The following is a 23,341-nucleotide window of genomic DNA, read 5'->3' on the forward strand; positions in this document are numbered from 1 at the left end:
TAACTGGGCATTCAGTGATGTAGTGCGGGAGATCATGCCGTAGTTCCTGCTCACAGAGTTTGCAACTGGAGTGCTCAGGATTGGGAGACCCGTCACCTGCAGCCACCTGCCACAGGTAACGGTAACCCAACCTGATCCTTGCAACCACTGTGTCGCACAGTCTAGTGGACGTTTTGTGCTGTCCATAGATGTAGGTTTCAGATCTGAACAAATCATAGCTTTTTATACTAGTACTTTCAGGTCGTTGGGAGTCAGTAAGTTCTTTCCTATCAGATCTGAATGTTTGGACCAATACAGTTTTGACAGCAGAGATGGGGATACCTAGATCTAATTCAACTTCAAACTTGTTACACGCTAGTTTGGCTGCAATGTCTGTCTCATTATGATGGGTTATATTTATGTGTGAAGGTATCCATACAAAGGAAATTCGAGACCCTTTACTCTGTGCATCAATTAGGTCATTTATAATTGGGAGTATTAGGTTCTTGCTGTCGATCTTCCAAGAGAAGTTTTCGATTGCTTGAAGAGCAGACTTTGAATCGCAGAATATTATTCCTCCTCCAATATTTTTTAATGTGCTGGTTGCTAAATGTAATGCTGCTAGTTCTGCTTGTGTGGAGGTCAGCCAGTTGTTTAACCTGACACTGACAGACTTTGTGCAGAGTTTCCAGAAAATGTTATGAAGGACTAAAAACTCTATGGGGGTAACACCAAATATTTCACACTTGACTCCATGAAAATCACATTCATGAAGGGTCTCTATAAATGGTAATATTTCTTAAAGCATTTAGCGCGGGTAGGGTCATTCACACTAGGACTAGCCAGACTAGGTCTATCTAGTCAGACTAGGACTAGCCAGACTAGGACTAAGATTAGTCAGACTAGAACTAGGACCAACACACACCATTACACCAGCAGCATAACCCATACTATCACTCAGTTTCTTTATCATTGTGTCAGGGATCGATGGATTGTTTCAAGCGAAGGATGAACACTTCCTGCTGCTGCGGATGGAGAGGTAAGGGCTATTGGGGCGGATAGAGAGTGACGTCACTGGGTGGATCAAGAGGGAGGTGGAGGCTGTCTTGGAGGATAGAGAGGGTGTGGGGAACTGTTTGGGCAGATAGAGAGAGGGGGTAGAAGCTGTCTGTATAGCCTGGCGGTGAGGGCTCTCTGGACGGATATAGAGGTGATGGATGCTGTCTGGGAGAGATAAGACTGCTAAGTGGTGGTGAAGGGGTTAGGGAATGTGTTGGTTCTGTCCTCAAGATGGGAGCCAGGAGCTAAAGCATGAACCAGTAGCTTGTTGTTTTAGATTCAGCTACTCGGAACATAAGTTCCAAGTAGCACGGGCTATGGTGAGCCCGTAGTGGACTTCCCTGGCACAGGAGCGGGGCAAGTAGCACGGGCTATGGTTAGCCTGGGCAGTAGCTGAAGCATTACCTAGAGAGCTGCGGGCACAGTCTACGGACACGACCCGCAGCTGTAACATAACCTCTAAAGAAAAATTTGTTGCAATTTATTGTTAAAAGTAAATGATGCAAATCAATGTTAAAAATAAATCCGCACCCCCCTTCCCCCACTCCCCGACCTGTGAGCTTCCCTCTCGTATTGCTTGATAACAGGATCGGATGTTGCAGGACTCCGGGACAGTGAGTCCAGTAAATCCTTCCAGTGCAAGATCCTGTACGTCTACCCTACCACCGTCCCCGTCACCACAATCCCCCACAACCAAAGTCTCTGCCACAATTTCCTGCCCTGCCACGTCAGGCAGACTCCTGCGCCCATTTCCCCCACCCACCCACTGCCCCTGCCACAAACTCGCGCCCACTATCCCCACCACTTTCACCCCCTCGTAAAGTCCCCGCCACAATCTGTATCGCTCACTGTCTTCGTTCCTCCCCGTTTATATTCATTCATCCAGACAAATTTTCGCTCCCCTCCCATGCCCCCAAAGGGAATTTTCCCTAGCGCGAGGCAGCAAGAGAGAGTACCCACCTCCTCCTCCTCCTTCCCCACCCCCCCACCTCATGTCCCCCCCCCTCCCATCCCAGGGGGAGGCGGTGGAAACATTGGCAATTGGTCAGATCGCCTGCTTTGTTTGCTGATTCCAAGAGTTGAATCCGGCGGGGGAGTGGGTGAAGGGGGGGCTGTGTTGAGGAACTCTAGTGGAAGGCTTCCCATAAGTTATTGTTGAGTGTGTGTGTGTGTGTGTGTGTGTGTGTGTGTGTGTGTGTGTGTGTGTGTGTGTGTGTGTGTGTGTGTGTGTGTGTGTGTGTGTGTGTGTGTGTGTGTGTGTGTGTGTGTGTGTGTATTTACTATTTGTGCCTGCAGAATCGAGCTATTAGCTCTTGGACCCCCGCCTTTCTAACCAATCAATTTTTCATCTATTATGTATACTAAATATATTTCTAACAAACACACACCCATTCCCAGGAAGCAGCCCATAGCAGCTGTCTAACTCCCAGGTACCTGTTTACTGCTAGGTGAATAGGTGCATCAGGGTGAAAGAAACTCCGCCCATTTGTTTCCGCCTCGTCCGGGAAGGTGTGTGTGTGTGTGTGTGTATGTGTGTGTGTGTGTGTGTGTGTGTGTGTGTGTGTGTGTGTGTGTGTGTGTGTGTGTGTGTGTGTGTGTGTGTGTGTGTGTGTGTGTGTGTGTCGTCGACTTTTATGACTGTTTGTTTTTAATACACATAAAAGTCTGTTGCCAGAATTTGTTTAGAAGTGACTGTGTATGTTTACGTTTAAGTGGAGAGATATTTTTGTGTTTTTTTGTTTAGTTGTTGCTTCAGTTGTGGCGTTGTTGTTGTTGCTTCAGTTGTGGTGTTGTTGTTGTTGGTTCAGTTGTGATGTTGTTGTTGTTGCTTCAGTTGTGGTGTTGTTGTTGTTGCTTCAGTTGTGGTGTTGTTGTTGTTGCTTCAGTTGTGGTGTTGTTGTTGTTGCTTCAGTTGTGGTGTTGTTGTTGTTGCTTCAGTTGTGATGTTGTTGTTGTTGCTTCAGTTGTGGTGTTGTTGTTGTTGCTTCAGTTGTGGTGTTGTTGTTGTTGCTTCAGTTGTGGTGTTGTTGTTGTTGCTTCAGTTGTGGTGTTGTTGTTGTTGCTTCAGTTGTGGTGTTGTTGTTGTTGCTTCAGTTGTGGTGTTGTTGTTGTTGCTTCAGTTGTGGTGTTGTTGTTGTTGCTTCAGTTGTGGCGTTGTTGTTATGTTATTTTACCTTCCAGTTATCATGCGCTGGTTCCGAGGATCAACGTCCCCGCGGCCCGGTTTCTGACCAGGCCTCCTGGTTGATGGTATGGACAACCAGGCTGTTAAACACAGCTGCTCGCAGCCTGACGTTTGAATCACAGCCTGGTAGATCAGGTGTCTGTTGGAAATGTTGTATCAAGTTCTCTTTTGAACACGTGAGAGGGACATCGGTTATGAGAGAGTTAATAAGCCTCGTATATATGGCGGGCATGTTGAAAACTCTTGGGCCCTAGATGTTGGTAAGAGTTCTAAGTCAACGGGGGCTAGAGAGTGCCCTCTCTAGCCCCTGTTGAAGGGGGCTAGAGAGCCCCCTTCAACGGGACCCTCTAACCCTCTCCTTTTTGTGCCATGCCTCCTGGTCCCATGTGGTGTTATTTCCGTGTGTGGATTTGCAACCAGTCCCTCTAATATTTTCAAAGTGTAAATTGTCACGTATCTTTAGGAAATTTAGGAAAGACTTGGGTAAATACTGGTTCGGTAACAGGATTGTTGATTTGTGGAACCAATTACCGCGTAACGGGGTGGAGGTGGGGTCCCTCGATTGTTTCAAGCGCGGGTTGGACATGTATATGAGTGGGATTGGGTGGTTATAGATAGGAGCTGCCTCGTTTGGGCCAATAGGCCTTCTGCAGTTGCCTTTGTTCTTATGTTCTTATGTTCTTATCTGTCTCGCCTGCACCCTGTATTCCCTCTAGAGAGCAAGCCAATATTAAAGGGTATATGGTTGTAAATGTGCACTTGGAAATAACACCGCGTGAGATCAGGAGGCATGGCAGGAAGTGCAAAAATAGTCCCATTGTTGTTATTGTTAATGGTGAGGTTATTGTTGTGTTATGTTGTTTTTGTTATTGTTTTGTTGTTATAGGGGTTGTTGTGATGTTTCTTATTTTGTTATATATTGTTGTTGTGTTATGCTTATTGCTGTTGTAGTTAATGTTGTTGTTTGTTGAAGTTATTGTTGTTGTTTGTTGAAGTTATTGTTTTTGTGTTGTTAATGTTGTTGTTTGTTGAAGTTATTGTTGTTGTTTGTTGAAGTTATTGTTGTTGTGTTGTTAATGTTGTTGTTTGTTGAAGTTATTGTTGTTGTTTGTTGAAGTTATTGTTGTTGTGTTGTTAATGTTGTTGTTTGTTGAAGTTATTGTTGTTGTTTGTTGAAGTTATTGTTTTTGTGTTGTTATTGTTGTTGTTTGTTGAAGTTATTGTTTTTGTGTTGTTATTGTTGTTGTTTGTTGAAGTTATTGTTTTTGTGTTGTTATTGTTGTTGTTTGTTGAAGTTATTGTTTTTGTGTTGTTATTGTTGCTGTTGGTCATTGTTTGTTTCGCTGTTGTTGCTGTTGTATTAAATGTCACAAGAAATAAGGAAGAAAGAGAGGAAAATTATATTATGTGTCTTTCGATTTTTGTTTATTTTTAGTAACTCTGAGAGCATGTAATGTGGGGCGACGGGGTTGACTGTGAGGGGGGGAGGGGGGGGGGGTGACAGGGTTGACTGTGAGGGGGGGAGGGGGGTGGTGACAGGGTTGACTGTGAGGGGGGGAGGGGGGTGGTGACAGGGTTGACTGTGAGGGGGGGGAGGGGGGTGGTGACAGGGTTGACTGTGAGGAGGGGAGGGGGGTGGTGACAGGGTTGACTGTGAGGGGGGGAGGGGGTGGTGACAGGGTTGACTGTGAGGAGGGGAAGGGATGGTGACAGGGTTGAGGGTGACGGGTAGAGGAAGACGGGGCCCTAATCACCGCCTTCCCAGCAGACACGATATGGCTTTTTAGTTGGGTAACTCAGGCCAAACCTGCAGCCGTGTTTTGCTCCACTCCGGACTAATGCATAAAGTTGAGCAGGCTAGAGTGGAGTACGACGACGGCTCTTATGTTTTTATACCTCCTCCTCTTCCCCCCTCTACCTCTTCCTCCCCTCATCTTCTTCCATTCCCTTCCCTTCTCCCCTCTTTCTCTCATTCCCCTGCCATCAACCGTTCCAATAATATTTTTATATTCTTATCTCACCCGCATAATTTATCGTAGTCAGCGAGTTTTATCGCTAATCTCAAGAGTACTCAGAGAGTGAGCTGATTTCGTCCTTGAGTTAAAACAAAATCTTGTTAAAAAAGAGCGAAAGCTCAACATTTTTGCGAGACAGAACGTAAGAAAGAAAGAAATTCTGCAAACAAAGGATGGAAGAGATTAGATTATCCGTCTGAATTCGCGTCGTGTCGGATGGCGGAGTTATCGTTATGATGAGGCGAGCGGCGCCGCCAGTCGTTGGCGGGAAGGTATGCTGCGCGCGCACACATGCGCACATGCAGACGCGCGCACACACACACACACTAAAACAAGCATGCACGCATAAGCTCACACGCACGTTTGCAGGCATAAGCGCACACGCACGTTTGCCCGCATGAGCGCACACGAACGTTTGCCCGTATAAGCGCACACGCACGCATAAACGCACATACACGCACACGGACGCATGCAGGCAGATGTGATGGCGCTTACACAGCGCCCACGTCTTGCCGCCAGGTAGAGAAAGAAGGATAAATGGTAAGGAAGTAATGGGATTAGCTCTGGGGAAGATTGTGAGCAGGATAATAGGAGGTGGAGATGGTTGTAGCTGGCGGCGGAGCGCTGTTGCTTTATGCGATTCAAGGAGCTTTGTTTGTGTTTTCAGCGGATGTGAATGAAAACATAAGAAATTATATTATTATTATTTTTACCAGATGGGGTTATCCGGCGGTGGCCGCATATCTCTCTCTCTCTCTCTCTCTCTCTCTCTCTCTCTCTCTCTCTCTCTCTCTCTCTCTCTCTCTCTCTCTCTCTCTCTCTCTCTCTCTCTCTCTCTCTCTCTCTCTCTCTCTCTCTCTCTCTCTCTCTGTCTCTCTCTCTCTCTCTCTCTCTCCTCTCTCCTCTCTCCTCTCTCCTCTCTCCTCTCTCTCTCTCTCTCTCTCTCTCTCTCTCTCTCTCTCTCTCTCTCTCTCTCTCTCTCTCTCTCTCTCTCTCTCTCTCTCTCTCTCTCTCTCTCTCTCTCTCTCTTTCTCTTTATTTACCACATTCTTTTTCTCAGAAAATGTACTTATGCAACCGGAATAAATTTAGGTTCATCGTTTTCTATGAACATTCACCTTGAACATTCACGGGTAAGTGGCGGGTGTAAGTATCAAAACTCTACGGAAAACACACACGCGATTTTATTTCAAGACTTCGTGAAAATCGTAAAGGAGGCCACTATAGATGCCTATATTTTAAAAGAGTGACATTTGGGCCGACCTCGACTAGCCTATGACACTTCCCTACCCCCGAATGATTCATATTAGAAAATTGGATGAGAATAGATAGACAAAACAGACATTAAATTGTATAGATATTGTTTATTATTTTATAATAATAATTATCATTGTAGTTATTATAATTGCCACTGTTACGACTCCTATTGTCACAATTACTGTTACCACAAATTAGTTATATACATAGTTAAATTATTCATGATTTTTCCCAGCTTATAATTATGTATATGTTATTGAATATGTCCGAAAGGGGTTTAGAGTGATGATTCTAGCACAAATCATAACAAAAAATATCATTCTAGAGCAGTGGTTGTCCAGCAAACACACAGCGAAACTACGACGTTGCAACAACGTTCGAACAAGTTTTAACACCTCTTAACCAGTTATAACAACCAATATAGCAAGTTGTAACAACGTTCTAATACGTCATAAACACGTTAAGTCAAGATGTAACAACTTTATCACAAGTTGTAACAAGCGGAAAATAGAGACAGTTACGGTTTGTGTTTCCAGGGTGTCAAGCGGGGTCCGTGTATCCCAAGGGCTCATGGACCCTTTCAAACTTCAGAGGGTTTGTGGCACTATCAACTTGTCCTCTTAAAAATAACGTCGCTTTTGGCCGTTTGCCGTATGGCCGAAAGTGGATGTAATTTGAAAATGAAAAAAAATTGAAAGTAAATTTGGGATTTTTTTTTCAACAACAGTAAGTTAAGGGTCCTCTGGTAGGATAAGTGGGCAGGAAATTCTCATAAAGTTTCAAAACGTTATGAAAAACGTTAATTGAAAGTTTCCTCTCCTAACCTTTCCGAGTAAGCCGGAGGACTCAAACAGAAAACGAGATAGTACATCACTTTTGTGAGTCGATTTCATTTTAAATTACGTCCACTTTTGGCCATAGTGCGCATACGAGCCAAAAACAATGTTATTTTTAAGAGGACGGGTTGAATATATACTGTGTACTCTAGCAAAACACACACAAACACCCTATTCACAACATCACAAAAGTTTTGGGCTAAATTGCCCATTCTTAACCATATCTAAGCGATGGACCCGCGCATAGAAAACCTCAGAGACCAGATTCGCGAAGCAGTTACGCAAGCAGTTACGAACCTGTACATCTTTTTTCAATGATTCGCGGCTTTGTTTACAATTATTAAACAGTTAATGAGCTCCGAAGCACCAGGAGGCTGTTTATAACAATAACAACAATTGATAGGGAAGTTTTCATGCTTGTAAACTGTTTAATAAATGTAACCAAAGCCGTCAAAGATTGAGGAAAGATGTACACTGTCGTAAGTACTTGCGTAACTGCTTCGTGAATCTGGCCCCTGGTTATTTGTTAGCCAACGTGATAGATAGTCAACCAGTCCTTCTGTTTTGATTATACGTTTTGTAACTGTGGTCGATAGTGGAGGCCCAATAAGCCACTTTTTGGGCTATTTTTATAGTCCTGAAACAATAATAGTTACAAACCAAATGCAAATATTGGTAAGCGTAGCAGAGGACATATATGTACTATATAAAGACACAAGAGCAGTAGGAAGAGGAGGGACCCCGACTACTGTAGGGGCTGACGAAGGGCCCAGAGTAAGGCATTTAACCTAACTTGTGTAAGATGGAGTGCAGGAGTTATGGTACACAGGCTTGTCGAAGCAGGATCTCGCGGAGAGGAATTAGCATACCAGAAAGAGGCTCCGGGGAATGGAGGAAGGGGGAGAGTGTGAGTAAGATGGAGTGATGTGTGGGAGAGGGAGTGGTATGTGGAGGGGGGGGGGGGTTTACCTTATGCCCGGGTGCTATACAGGTGATATGGGCTACGTCCTGGGGGTTTGTGTATACCAGAGATATATATATCTATAGTAGATGTGATAGAGGAAAATAGGTGGAAGACCGGTGGGTAGAGGCAGGGTCCTGCAGCCACACACTGTATACACACAGTGTATATTGCGGGCTTGTATGTACTGTATATATACTATACCACTATATATACTACGTAGTGGACCTGACAGCTGAGTGGACAGCGCTCTGGATTCGTAGTCTTGTGATTCCGGGTTCGATCCCAGGTGGAAGCGGAAACAAATGGGCAGAGTTCCTTTCACCTTGATGCAGCTGTTCTCATAGCAGTAAATAGGTACCTGGGAGTTTGACAGCTGCTACGGGCTACTTCCTGGGTGTGTGTAACGAAAAGGAGGCCTGGTCGAGGACCGGGCCGCGGGGACGCTAAGCCCCGAAATGATGTCAAGATAACTGTGAGTATACAACCAGTGTGTATACTGTATATACTATACTGAGATACAGCACCTGTATGTGGCCAATACAGGTGGTGTTGGTGAGTGGGGCCACACCTCCCGGGGTCAGGCGTCGCTCACACACCACCCACGACATCTTCCCTTTAGGTCATGGCGCGAAAATCTGCTAATCTGGTCAACAGAGGTCAAAGGTCGAGACCCCTCAGGTAGTGTGTGTGTGTGGCCCTCCGTGGATGGTTATACTAGCATGTTTGGCCCCTCTTCCCCTCCCTGAATAGTCAGACTATGGTAGGGACGAGGGGTAGGGGTGATCCTCCCCCCCCCCCAAGATAATCAGACTGCGGCAGTTTTCATGGTTCCTGATCTTAATGAGGTCTTTGGACCGGCCAAGTAACTCTCTATTTGGAAATTTTTGCTTTAATTGTCTTCTCTGGAGGAAATCTTTTCCCAGCTTTCCAGCAAATGACTAGAAACTGAGGAAAACGTTAAAAAAATGGCTTTGATCGTCACTAAAACCCTCCTTGTTCTTTTCGAAGGTCTGGAATTCTTTTGTACAGAGGCAGGGTGAGAGCGCTCTCAACACTACTTTCAAGAGCTGGAATTCATTTATCAAGAGTTAAGCTTCCAGTCCGCTTGAACTGAAGAGTTTGGAAACAGTCCTGGAATCCCAGTCCAGCACACTATTCAACCACTTAAATATCTTTTCTCTTAACAAGTTTTGTTAGCAAGAAATGATGTCATTGAACACAGTTGAGGAGTAAAGGGTTGTTATGGGGGGGTAGGTGACCCAGAGGGAGCGCTGGGTGGGGGGATGGGAGGTATGCTGGAATGAGAAGGGAGGGGGAAGGTGGGGAGAGGGGGGAAAGTACGACTGTGAATGATGGAGATAAGGGGGTATGGTGGAGAGAAGGGGGTTGTTGGGGGTATGGTGGAGGGGCGGGGGCTGTTGGGGGTATGGTGGAGGGGCGGGGGCTGTTGGGGGTATGGTGGAGGGGCAGGGGCTGTTGGGGGTATGGTGGAGGGGGTGTTTGAGACGTGACGAATGCAGTTTGATTGGGGACAGAGTAAAGCATATGGCGAAGAGAGGGCGGATAAATAAAGGTACAAAAGGCCAGGGGGGGGATTGGTATGGAACTACCGGATGGGGCAGGGGGTGGTATGGAACTACCGGATGGGGCAGGGGGTGGTATGGAACTACCGGATGGGGCAGGGGGTGGTATGGAACTACCGGATGGGGCAGGAGGGGATTGGTATAGAACTACCGGATTGGGCAGGGGGGGTGGTATGGAACTACCGGATTGGGCAGGAGGGGATTGGTATAGAACTACCGGATGGGGCAGGAGGGGATTGGTATAGAACTACCGGATTGGGCAGGGGGGGGATTGGTATGGAACTACCGGATGAAGCTCCAGTCTGGGGCATGGTTGATATAATGCACTCTATGGTGCCTGGTATGCCAGAGGCGTAATGAGTATATTGGTGCACAGACTCATCACAGGACCCACAGACTCATCACAGGGCCCCACAGACTCATCACAGGACGCACAGACTCATCACAGGACCCACAGACTCATCACAGGGCCCACAGACTCATCACAGGGCCCACAGACTCATCACAGGGGCCCACAGACTCATCACAGGGCCCACAGACTCATCACAGGACGCAGACTCATCACAGGACCCCACAGACTCATCACAGGACCCACAGACTCATCACAGGACCCCACAGACTCATCACAGGACCCCACAGACTCATCACAGGACCCCACAGACTCATCACAGGACCCCACAGACTCATCACAGGACCCCACAGACTCATCACAGGGCCCACAGACTCATCACAGGACCCACAGACTCATCACAGGGCCCACAGACTCATCACAGGACCCATAGACTCATCACAGGACTCACAGACTCATTACAGATCCCACAGACTCATCACAGGGCCCACAAACTCATCACAGGGCCCACAGACTCATCACAGGGCCCACAGACTCATCACAGATCCCACAGACTCATCACAGGGGCCCACAGACTCATCACAGATCCCACAGACTCATCACAGGACCCACAGACTCATCACAGGACCCACAGACTCATCACAGGACCCCACAGACTCATCACAGGACCCCACAGACTCATCACAGGACCCACAGACTCATCACAGTATACACCTCAAGTCAAAATACATTCCCATCACAATCTCCACTGAAACGTATATAAATTACAGTGGATATAGTTACATAGTAGAAATGTTCAAATCAGTAATATTGATGTAATTGGTGGTATTGCAAAGCTGTTATTAATAGCCTTTACCTCGTATTAATATGAAAGTATTTTATTGATGCCAGCGATCCTATTACCTCGGCCATGAGCAAACACTTCTTTATTGACGATGGGTTATTGAGGTTATGGTGGGCGTGGGAGGCCTGGGTGCTCCTGTGGGCGTGGGTGGGGTGGTATGGGGGTTTATCTCCCCCCCTTAGGTCACGGTGGGGGTGAGTGGGGTCTCTCTGGGGGGTGGGAGGGTCTCAGGGGCTCGCCCCAGTTGTGTGTAACTTGTAATCAGAGATCCGGCTGGAAGACAAAGTTGGTCTTGGAGTCTTAGAGAGCGACCTGCAGGATATCCGAGGCCCGGGCCAAGACAGTGCTCTGCGTCTTGGGTCCTGCAGCAACACCAGGCTAAGCCACACCTATGGCAAACACAGCCAATCCACTCCTCCTGGGGGGGGGCGGGGTTAAACACCTGTCCTGGGGGGTAGGACGAGGTTAAACACCTGTCATGGGGGTCAGGACGGGGTTAAACACCTGTCCTGGGGGGCAGAACAAGGTTAAACACCTGTCCTGGGGGCAGGGCAGGGTTAAACACCTGTCCTGGGGGGCAGGACGGGGTTAAACACCTGTCCTGGGAGGGCAGGATGGGGTTAAACACCTGTCCTGGGTGGCAGGACGGGTTTAAACACCTGTCCTGGGGGCAGGACAGGGTTAAACACCTGTCCTGGGTGACAGAAAGGATTAAAGTTCACGTTTCGGGGGAAAGACAGAGCTTAGCCACTTACCCTGGAGCAAGAAGGGGCTAAAAGTCAAGCATCCTTGGGCACGATGTATATAAGTCACACTTGTATGGTCCCTAGTCCCGTGTCCTGGGAGAAGAAGACACGGCTACCTGTCTCTCTCTGGGGGTGAAGAGTGTGCTGCCCTGCCTCCCTCCCCCCCTGAGGGCTGGGCAGGGTCAACCTGGTGACCCTGGGGGAAGTGGGGGGGGGGGGGAAGGGTCAATACGGGATTCACTCACGTGTTCGGGACAAGAGGGAGGTAAACCGTGCGAATAATCGTTGCTGGGGTTGGTTAGTTTGGTCGCTCCTGTAACCGTGACTCCGGCCAGCACTGAAACACCTGGTGTTGTTTGTGTTGGGGGTGGGGGAGTGGAGAGCCAGGTGTGTGGGGGGGGGTGAGAGAGGTGTACCCTCTCCCCTCATCTCCATCACCCTCATCCTCCTCCATCACTTCCTTCCCTCCTCCATCACTTCCTTCCCTCCTCCATCACCCCCTACCCTCCTCCATCACCCCCTACCCTCCTCCATCACCCTCTCTCCTCCACCATCACACCCCTCCCCTCCTCCATCACCCCCTACCCTCCTCCATCACCCCCTACCCTCCTCCATCACCCTCTCTCCTCCACCATCACACCCCTCCCCTCCTCCATCACCCCCTACCCTCCTCCATCACCCCTACCCTCCTCCATCACCCTCTCTCCTCCACCATCACCCCCTCCCCTCCTCCATCACTTCCATCCCTCCTCCATCACCCCTCACTCCCCTCCTCCATCACCCCCCCCCTCCCCTCCTCCATCACCCCCCCCTCCTCCATCACCCCCCACTCCCCTCCTCCATCACTCCCTACCCTCCTCCATCACCCCCTCCCCTCCTCCATCACCCCCCTCCCCTCCTCCATCACCCCCCTCCCCTCCTCCATCACCCCCCCCCCAACCTTTCTCTGGCCTCTGCTGTAAACCAAAAATTAGTTGGCCTCTCGCGTGCCTTATTTCCTTCTTCTGTGGACGTTTATGTGGGAAGGGACACACGACCTGGGTGGGGTGTGGGGGGGGGAAGGATGGGCGGGGAAGGGGGCGGGGAAATTAGGTGAGAAAGGGAGAGGTGGAAGGATGGTGGGGGAGAGAAGGGGTGTAACGTGGTAATAAAGTGCAAAATGAATAAGGAAAGGAAAAAAAAGGGGGGGTAACAGAGGAGGTAGAGGGAGGAGAGGAGATAAGGGAGGTAAGGAGGGTGAGGGAGGAGAGGGGTGAGGGAGGAAAGAGGGGTGAGGGAGGAATTAAGAGAGAGGGAGCAGATCTGGGCATCATCGCCGACCCGCGGTAAATAAATATATTATTTATTGATTGTGGTGCAGGAGTGGGAAGAATTTGTATGATGGAGCTTGTAGGATGGCGGATGAAGGAGGGAGGGTGAGGGTGGGGTGTTGAAAGTGGGGGGAGAGAGAGGTGGATGAAGAGGGGGGGGGGGAGATACCTCTCCCCTCACGAAAGAAGTAATTAAAACAGAGACTTTTTCCTTTGATGTTTAAGACAGAATCCTGCCCCCCCCCTCCCATCCTCTCTCGGCGTCGTCTCTTACCCCTCCCTCCCCCTCCCTCCCCCTCCCTCTTCTTCTCAGCCCCCTCCCTTCTCTCACTCCTCACCTCAATCCCTCAACCTATCCACTCCACTTACCATATCCACACTATGCTTTCCTTTCAGTATCTCATCTCTGTCAACTCTTTTCAAGTTCCCTATTTTCTCAAGTTTTTTTTTCTATTCCCCTTTCTCTCCCTTCTCTCTCTACCCATCCATACTACTCTTCCCTCTCTCACCCCTTTCCCTGAAATTCTCCCTTCCATCTTCTCTCATTCTGTCTGCTCTTTCTCTTCAATTCCTAGCCTACCACCCCCCCCCCAGGTGGGTGGGGGGGGGGGAGTACACAAGGGAGGGGGGGTGAATGGGGGAGGGGCACTCCAGTACCAGACACTATAAAGTCCACTCCTCCACCAGACACTATAAAGTCCACTCCTCCACCAGACACTATAAAGTCCACTCCTCCACCAGACACTATAAAGTCCACTCCAGCACGAGACACTATAAAGTCCACTCCAGCACCAGACACTATAAAGTCCACTTCAGCACCACACACTATAAAGTCCACTCCTCCACCCGACACTATAAAGTCCAGTCCTCCACCAGACACTATAAAGTCCACTCCTCCACCAGACACTATAAAGTCCACTCCTCCACCAGACACTATTAAAGTCCACTCCTCCACCAGACACTATAAAGTCCACTCCTCCACCAGACACTATAAAGTCCACTCCAGTACCAGACACTATAAAGTCCACTCCTCCACCAGACACTATAAAGTCCACTCCTCCACCAGACACTATAAAGTCCACTCCTCCACCAGACACTATAAAGTCCACTCCTCCACCAGACACTATAAAGTCCACTCCTCCACCAGACACTATAAAGTCCACTCCTCCACCAGACACTATAAAGTCCACTCCTCCACCAGACACTATAAAGTCCACTCCTCCACCAGACACTATAAAGTCCACTCCTCCACCAGACACTATAAAGTCCACTCCTCCACCAGACACTATAAAGTCCACTCCTCCACCAGACACTATAAAGTCCACTCCTCCACCAGACACTATAAAGTCCACTCCAGCACCAGACACTATAAAGTCCACTCCTCCACCAGACACTATAAAGTCCACTCCTCCACCAGACACTATAAAGTCCACTCCTCCACCAGACACTATAAAGTCCACTCCTCCACCAGACACTATAAAGTCCACTCCTCCACCAGACACTATAAAGTCCACTCCTCCACCAGACACTATAAAGTCCACTCCTCCACCACACACTATAAAGTCCACTCCTCCACCAGACACTATAAAGTCCACTCCTCCACCAGACACTATAAAGTCCACTCCTCCACCACACACTATAAAGTCCACTCCTCCACCAGACACTATAAAGTCCACTCCTCCACCAGACACTATAAAGTCCACTCCTCCACCACACACTATAAAGTCCACTCCTCCACCACACACTATAAAGTCCACTCCTCCACCAGACACTATAAAGTCCACTCCTCCACCAGACACTATAAAGTCCACTCCTCCACCAGACACTATAAAGTCCACTCCTCCACCACACACTATAAAGTCCACTCCTCCACCAGACACTATAAAGTCCACTCCTCCACCAGACACTATAAAGTCCACTCCTCCACCACACACTATAAAGTCCACTCCTCCACCAGACACTATAAAGTCCACTCCTCCACCAGACACTATAAAGTCCACTCCTCCACCAGACACTATAAAGTCCACTCCTCCACCACACACTATAAAGTCCAATCCTCCACCAGACACTATAAAGTCCACTCCTCCACCAGACACTATAAAGTCCACTCCTCCACCAGACACTATAAAGTCCACTCCTCCACCAGACACTATAAAGTCCACTCCTCCACCACACACTATAAAGTCCACTCCTCCACCACACACTATAAAGTCCACTCCTCCACCACACACTATAAAGTCCACTCCTCCACCACACACTATAAAGTCCACTCCTCCACCAGACACTATAAAGTCCACTCCTCCACCACACACTATAAAGTCCACTCCTCCACCAGACACTATAAAGTCCACTCCTCCACCAGACACTATAAAGTCCACTCCTCCACCAGACACTATAAAGTCCACTCCTCCACCAGACACTATAAAGTCCACTCCTCCACCAGACACTATAAAGTCCACTCCTCCACCACACACTATAAAGTCCACTCCTCCACCACACACTATAAAGTCCACTCCTCCACCAGACACTATAAAGTCCACTCCTCCACCAGACACTATAAAGTCCACTCCTCCACCAGACACTATAAAGTCCACTCCTCCACCACACACTATAAAGTCCACTCCTCCACCACACACTATAAAGTCCACTCCTCCACCAGACACAGTAAAGTCCACTCCTCCACCACACACTATAAAGTCCACTCCTCCACCACACACTATAAAGTCCACTCCTCCACCAGACACAGTAAAGTCCACTCCTCCACCACACACTATAAAGTCCACTCCTCCACCAGACACTATAAAGTCCACTCCTCCACCAGACACTATAAAGTCCACTCCTCCACCACACACTATAAAGTCCACTCCTCCACCACACACTATAAAGTCCACTCCTCCACCAGACACAGTAAAGTCCACTCCTCCACCACACACTATAAAGTCCACTCCTCCACCACACACTATAAAGTCCACTCCTCCACCAGACACAGTAAAGTCCACTCCTCCACCACACACTATAAAGTCCACTCCTCCACCAGACACTATAAAGTCCACTCCTCCACCACACACTATAAAGTCCACTCCTCCACCAGACACTATAAAGTCCACTCCTCCACCACACACTATAAAGTCCACTCCTCCACCACACACTATAAAGTCCACTCCTCCACCACACACTATAAAGTCCACTCCTCCACCAGACACAGTAAAGTCCACTCCTCCACCACACACTATAAAGTCCACTCCTCCACCAGACACTATAAAGTCCACTCCTCCACCAGACACTATAAAGTCCACTCCTCCACCAGACACTATAAAGTCCACTCCTCCACCAGACACTATAAAGTCCACTCCTCCACCAGACACGATAAAGTCCACTCCTCCACCAGACACTATAAAGTCCACTCCTCCACCAGACACTATAAAGTCCACTCCTCCACCAGACACTATAAAGTCCACTCCTCCACCAGACACTATAAAGTCCACTCCTCCACCACACACTATAAAGTCCACTCCTCCACCACACACAGTAAAGTGTTGCCGGCTCTTATGTTACTTACTCTTTAAGTAAGCCATGATAAGCCACTTAGTTTTAGTGGAAGTTGACGAGGATCTGATCTAATGCTCCAGTGGATTATGGAGAACACCAGTGTCGGTGGAGGAGGTGGAGGGGGTGGTGGGGGGTGGTGGGGGAGGGGGGTGGTGGGGGAGGGGGGGTGGGGGTGGTGGTGAAGGGGGGGGGGGTGGGGGTGGTGGTGAAGGGGGGGGTGGAGGTGGAGGTGGAGGAGGTGGTGGTGTTGGAGGAAATGGTGGAGCAGGTGGTGAAGGAGGTGGAGGAGGAGGTGGTGGAGGAGGAATTGGAGGAGGGAGAGGTTGTGGTGGAGGAGGAGAAGAATGATGAAAACAAGGAGGACATGGAGGAGGAGGAGACGGAAGTGGAGAATATGGAAGAGGATAAAGAATGAAAGTATTAAGAGAGAGAGAGAGAGAGAGAGAGAGAGAGAGAGAGAGAGAGAGAGAGAGAGAGAGAGAGAGAGAGAGAGAGAGAGAGAGAGAGAGAGAGACAGAGAGAGAGAGAGAGGGGGGTGGGGGGTTGGCTATATTGAAAACACTTTAACTCACACACTTAAATTATATACATAACATAATGAAATTTTGGTTACACCGGAGTAAATAAACCAGTTTGGTTATACCAAAGGTTTAACCAAGACTGTTATTACTAGCTCCATTCTTCCTAAACCACTTTTATATACAGCGTTCTCTAAGGTTTCCAATATTACTAAACCAGTTTTGTCAGTTGCTGCGGGGCATCGCGTTCTACCTGGCTTTATATCTGGCCCTGATGGCTGGCTCTCTACCTGGCCCTGATGGCTGGCTCTATACCTGGCCCTCATGGCTGACTCTATATCTGGCCCTCATGGCTGGCTCTATACCTGGCCCTCATGGCTGGCTCTTTACCTGGCTGGCCCTGATGGCTGGCTCTCTACCTGGCCCTCATGGCTGGCTCTCTACCTGGCCCTGATGGCTGGCTCTCTACCTGGCCCTGATGGCTGACTCTCTACCTGGCCCTGATGGCTGGCTCTCTACCTGGCCCTGATGGCTGACTCTCTACCTGGCCCTGATGGCTGGCTCTCTACCTGGCCCTCATGGCTGACTCTCTACCTGGCCCTGATGGCCGGCTCTCTACCTGGCCCTGATGGCTGGCTCTCTACCTGGCCCTGATGGCTGGCTCTATATCTGGCCCTAATGGCTGGCTCTCTACCTGGCCCTCATGGCCGGCTCTCTACCTGGCCCTCATGGCTGGCTCTCTACCTGGCCCTCATGGCTGACTCTCTACCTGGCCCTCATGGCTGGCTCTCTACCTGGCCCTCATGGCTGACTCTCTACCTGGCCCTCATGGCTGGCTCTCTACCTGGCCCTGATGGCTGGCTCTCTACCTGGCCCTGATGGCCGGCTCTCTACCTGGCCCTGATGGCTGGCTCTCTACCTGGCCCTCATGGCTGGCTCTCTACCTGGCCCTCTTGGCTGGCTCTCTACCTGGCCCACATGCCTGGCTCTCTACCTGGCCCTGATGGCTGGCTCTCTACCTGGCCCTGATGGCTGGCTCTCTACCTGGCCCTCATGGCTGGCTCTCTACCTGGCCCTCATGCCTGGCTCTCTACCTGGCCCTCCTGGCTGGCCTTGAGGTCACTTGCCACCCTGTTGGCTTGATAATAAGGCAGATTATAGACCGTTACATTAGATCAGGGCACTTTGTATTAGATTATAGCACGTTATAGCCCCACTACCCATGATTATAGCCAGGTGAGTTAGGACAAGTGAGGACTTGAGGGGGGGGAGGACTTTTGGGCTTTTTCCTACTCCCACCACCATCCCCTACTACCACCACTACCACCACCACACTACCACAAACATCACCACCACCACACAACCACAGCCTCCACCACTCAACTGCAAACATTGTCCCGAAAAACCATGCCTTTGTAATTGGATTGTCCTGTGTTAAGTCGTTTGGTATTCATGAACCATACTTAAGCTTAATTAAGTCGACGCCGCCTATGACCCCCTGACCCAGACGCTCCCCTCTTGAGGGGATGTGAGAGGAAAGGAACAGAGCCAGAAAGGAATGGGAGAGATGGGAGAGGGAAAGATATTGAAGGGAGGGAGGAGGGTAGAGAATGAGAGAGTACGGAGAACACGTAGGGAATGTTGAAGGGGAAGATAGGGAAGGAATGCTTACACGCATGGTCGGAGTCTCCAAGATGTTCAGGGATGGTCTCCAAGATGTTCAGGGATGGTCTCCAAGATGTTCAGAGATGGTCTCCAAGATGTTCAGAGATGGTCACCAAGATGTTCAGAGACGGTCACCAAGATGTTCAGAGACGGTCTCCAAGATATTCAGAGACGGTCTCCAAGATATTCAGAGACGGTCTCCAAGATATTCAGAGATGGTCTCCAAGATATTCAGAGATGGTCTCCAAGATGTTCAGAGATGGTCTCCAAGATATTCAGAGATGGTCACCAAGATATTCAGAGATGGTCACCAAGATGTTCAGAGATGGTCTCCAAGAAGTTCAGAGACGGTCTCCAAGATGGTCTCATTCTCACACACCACCAAACTCCTTCACCGCCACTCATTACCAGTCAACCCTCCCCGCCAACCACCATACCTCACCCCTCCCCATCACCCATCACCCCATCACCCATCACCCCAGCACCCATCACCCCATCACCCATCACCCCAGCACCCCACTCATCCCCCCTGGCTCTGGGAGTGTGTAGACTGTAGTGGTAAGTAACTTGCCAATCAGCTCATTGTTCCTTCCCTCGGGACCCTTTTATTGACTGTGTGTGTGGGAGGGGTGAGTGGAAGGAGGGGGGTGAGTGGTGGGGGGTTTTGGGAGGGGTGATTGGCTCAAGATGTGATTGATGGGCATAGAAAGGGACAAAGGGGGCGGGGCTCGAGTGGGTAAAGTAGGGAGTAAAGTAGGAAGTGGGAAGTGGGGAAGGTAAACAGTAGATGGTATTGGAGAAAGGGTAGGGGAGAGTGGGGAGAGGGGAGAGGAGAGTGGGGAGAGGGAAGAAGGAAAGGGGAAGTGGGGGAGAGGACGGGAGGAAAAGTCAACATCCGGAGATGTTTAAGTTAAATGGCAAACACGAACACGCTTTAAAGATATTGGTAGGGAATATTGTTTGTTCCGTGGAGTGTTCCGTGGAATGTTCCGTGGTGTGTTCCGTGGTGTGTTCCGTGGAGTGTTCCGTGGAGTGTTCCGTGGTGTGTTCCGTGGAGTGTTCCGTGGAGTGTTCCGTGGTGTGTTCCGTGGTGTGTTCCGTGGAGTGTTCCGTGGTGTATTCCGTGGTGTTCCGTGGTGTTTTCCGTGGAGTGTTCCGTGGTGTGTTCCGTGGTGTGTTCCGTGGTGTGTTCCGTGGAGTGTTCCGTGGAGTGTTCCGTGGTGTGTTCCGTGGAGTGTTCCGTGGAGTGTTCCGTGGTGTGTTCCGTGGAGTGTTCCGTGGTGTGTTCCGTGGAGTGTTCCGTGGTGTTTTCCGTGGAGTGTTCCGTGGAGTGTTCCGTGGTGTGTTTCATTGAGTGTTCCGTGGAGTGGAACACCTCAGAGGGTGTTCCATCGAGTCACGTACATATATAAATGTGTGTATATCTATCAACTATTCACAACATACTCCACATACTCCTTCAGTATATCTCACGATAACACATACACAATCTTATGGAACCCAGGATGATAATGTTACGAACCTTACCTCCTGTGGAGGTTAGTTTCAATTATAAAATGTTGGCGGACACAGTGGAGGGTGTTATTAAAATAAATCCAGAGCTGAGACCAGAGAGGCCGCGGGTCACCCGTAATACTCCGCCCAGTAAAGTAGTGCCTTCTGGAGACTGTCAGAAATAATGTGAACTGGAATGGCCTAACTATGTAAGGGGAAAATGGACTCAATCAAAAAGCATGCATGGGGGAATATGGTAAATCAAATCAATAAAGGGTTTGATTGCATATGTAAAGAATAGAGTATTAAGGGGCCATGATAGAAGAGAGGTGGACGCCATCTTGACTGAAGGGGGAGGTGTATCGCTGCCGACCTACCTGGTTGATGGGGTTCTGGGAGGTCTTCTACTCCCCAAGCCCGGCCCGAGGCCAGGCTTGATTTGTGAGAGTTTGGTCCACCAGGCTGTTGCTTGGAGCGGCCCGCAGGCCCACATACCCACCACAGCCCGGTTGGTCCGGCACTCCTTGGAGGAATAAATCTAGTTTCATCTTGAAGATGTCCACGGTTGTTCCGGCAATATTTCTTATGCTCGCTGGGTGTTGAACAACCGCGGACCTCTGATGTTTATACAGTGTTCTCTGATTGACCGATCCTGCTATTTGAGGGGTTATCTCCGGCCGTACAGTCAGATAAGCCTATCCTTGTCTATAAACAGGGTTGCAAGATAGGGTAGAGTAGTATTACAGATTTTGGAGAAGTTTGATAAGAGTCCAGGTTTCCTAGAGGGTTAAATATATGTGTCATTGGATGATAGCTGTGGTGGCTGGGTGCACCTTGAGGCTACCTTGAGGTGCTTCCGGGGCTTAGTGTCCCCGCGGCCCGGTCGTCGACCAGGCCTCCCCTCCTCCGCACGGTACCAGGTTTGGGACAGTGAGCCGTGGGGTGGTCAGAGCCACTTGAGGTTATAATACTAATACATAGTGATCTTATGTTGTGAGGAAATCGCCTTCTTGAATGTATTCATGTGTGACTTATACGTATAAATTTGTGACTTTGTACTAGTTTTCCTTGTTCCTTGATTTACCCCTAGAAAACATTACAAGGTCCACCACCACCAAACTCTTGACAGGTCTCTATGACGCCAAAATCATGTCACTACTGATAACAAAAATAAGGCACAGGCCGTGATAGATAACATCAGGAAATACAACAACAACCCGGGCAGCACCACCAACAACAACAACAACAACAGGAATACATTTAAACACACAAAAAAAGTCGAGCCCATCCTGTTTCGCCGATCCGAGCCGCATATATTTTGCATGTAAAGCCGGGATGCATTCACTGATATCAAAAATAGATGGACTACATGTTGGTTTGGTTGCATGGCTGCGTTATCAATAGCAGGTATTTAACATGCAAAGCCCCGTGTGCAATAGCAGGTTCAGGTACAAATGTTAATTGTTGCGCAAGTGTTGAACATCGCCAGACTAAATTGGTCGCTGTTTAAACAAAATGACATTCATCATCATTATCAGCAAGAGTTATAATATAATGATCCTCAATACCATCATTATCATTACGATCACTATGATTGTGATGATGAGGTCAATGGTGATGATGTACTGGTTCGAATTACTGGTTCGGAACTCTGACATTAATTTCTCGCAGAATGTTTGCGTGCGCGGGTGTGTGTGTGTGTGTGTGTGTGTGTGTGTGTGTGTGTGTGTGTGTGTGTGTGTGTATTTACTATTTGTGTCTGCAGATAGCTCTTGGACCCCGCCTTTCTAACCAATCTATTTTTCCTTTATTATATCTACTACATATATTTATAACACACACATACACACCTATTGGGGCCTCACGGCTGAGTGGACATTGCTCGAGGGGTCGTAGTCCTAAGGGCACGGGTTTGATTCCCTGCCGAGGCGGAAACAAATGGGCAGAGTTTCTTTCACCCTGATACCCCTGTTCACCTAGCAGTAAATAGGTACCTGGGAGTTAGACAGCTGCTACGGGTTGCTTCCTGGGTGTGGGTGTGTTAGAGAGAAATATATGTAGTAGACATAATAGAGGAAAAATAGATTGGTTAGAAAGGCGGGGTCCAAGAGCTAATAACTCGACTCTGCAGGCGTAAATAGTAAATAAATACACCTCCCCAGAAATCAGTCCGTAGCAGTTGTCTAACTCCCAGGTACCTATTTACCTGGGTGCACTTGGGTACTCAGTTCCACCTGTGTCCCCTTGTAAGTGTTCTACCTATACTAAATAGTTTGTCTTTGTCCACCCTGTCAATTCCTCTGATAATTTTGTAGGTGGTGATCATGAGAATTTTGTAGGTGGTGATAATGTCTTCCCTTACTCTTCTATCTTCCAGGGACGTGAAGTTTATGCTCCTGTAACCTTTCCTTGTAACATATACCTCTCACTTCTGGGACTATCTGGTGGCATACCTCTGAACCTTCTCTAACGTTGTCTTGTGTTTAACTAGGTATGGATTCCAGGCTGGAGCTGCATACTCCATGATTGGTCTGACAATCATGGCCAACAATGGTTGGCCAGTCTAGCATATGCCGCTGATGATATCCTTTTGATGAGGGCCTCTGGGGAAAGGTTCGGTGTGATATCAACCCCCAGATCTTTCTCTCTACTTGACTCTTGCAGGATTACACCTCACAGATGGTACCTTATGTTCAGCCTAGTGCACACTTCGCCTAATTTCATTACTTTACACACATCAATCACAACAGCGTGATATATCAAATGAACAAATCCACAATGCCCTTGTAGATTTGTTCATTTGATACATAATCTAATACACATAATAAATACATAATACATACACACAAAATACATACATACATAACAAATACACAATCTGTTGTGATTTCTGTGTGTAGTGAAGTAACGGCGAAGAGGTAAACACACCTTGTTGCCAGAGCCCGGGGAGAGATCTATCAGGAGAAAGTACCAAGCCATTACGACTAT

General features: G+C 48.7%; 1 protein-coding gene across 1 annotated transcript in view; it reads left to right on the top strand.

Moving 5' to 3' along the window:
* The window catches only part of LOC138353172 (uncharacterized transmembrane protein DDB_G0289901-like), an 18,335-nt gene extending 7,675 nt beyond the window's left edge, over positions 1 to 10,660 (top strand). The window contains exon 4 of the mRNA XM_069306041.1: positions 10,255 to 10,660. Within this exon, the coding sequence (XP_069162142.1) occupies positions 10,255 to 10,660 (406 nt within the window). The remainder of the gene's footprint in view (positions 1 to 10,254) is intronic.
* The last annotated feature ends 12,681 nt before the right edge of the window (positions 10,661 to 23,341 follow it).

This window comes from Procambarus clarkii, chromosome 56 (genome assembly GCF_040958095.1).
Source record: "Procambarus clarkii isolate CNS0578487 chromosome 56, FALCON_Pclarkii_2.0, whole genome shotgun sequence".
NCBI lineage: Eukaryota > Metazoa > Arthropoda > Malacostraca > Decapoda > Cambaridae > Procambarus > Procambarus clarkii.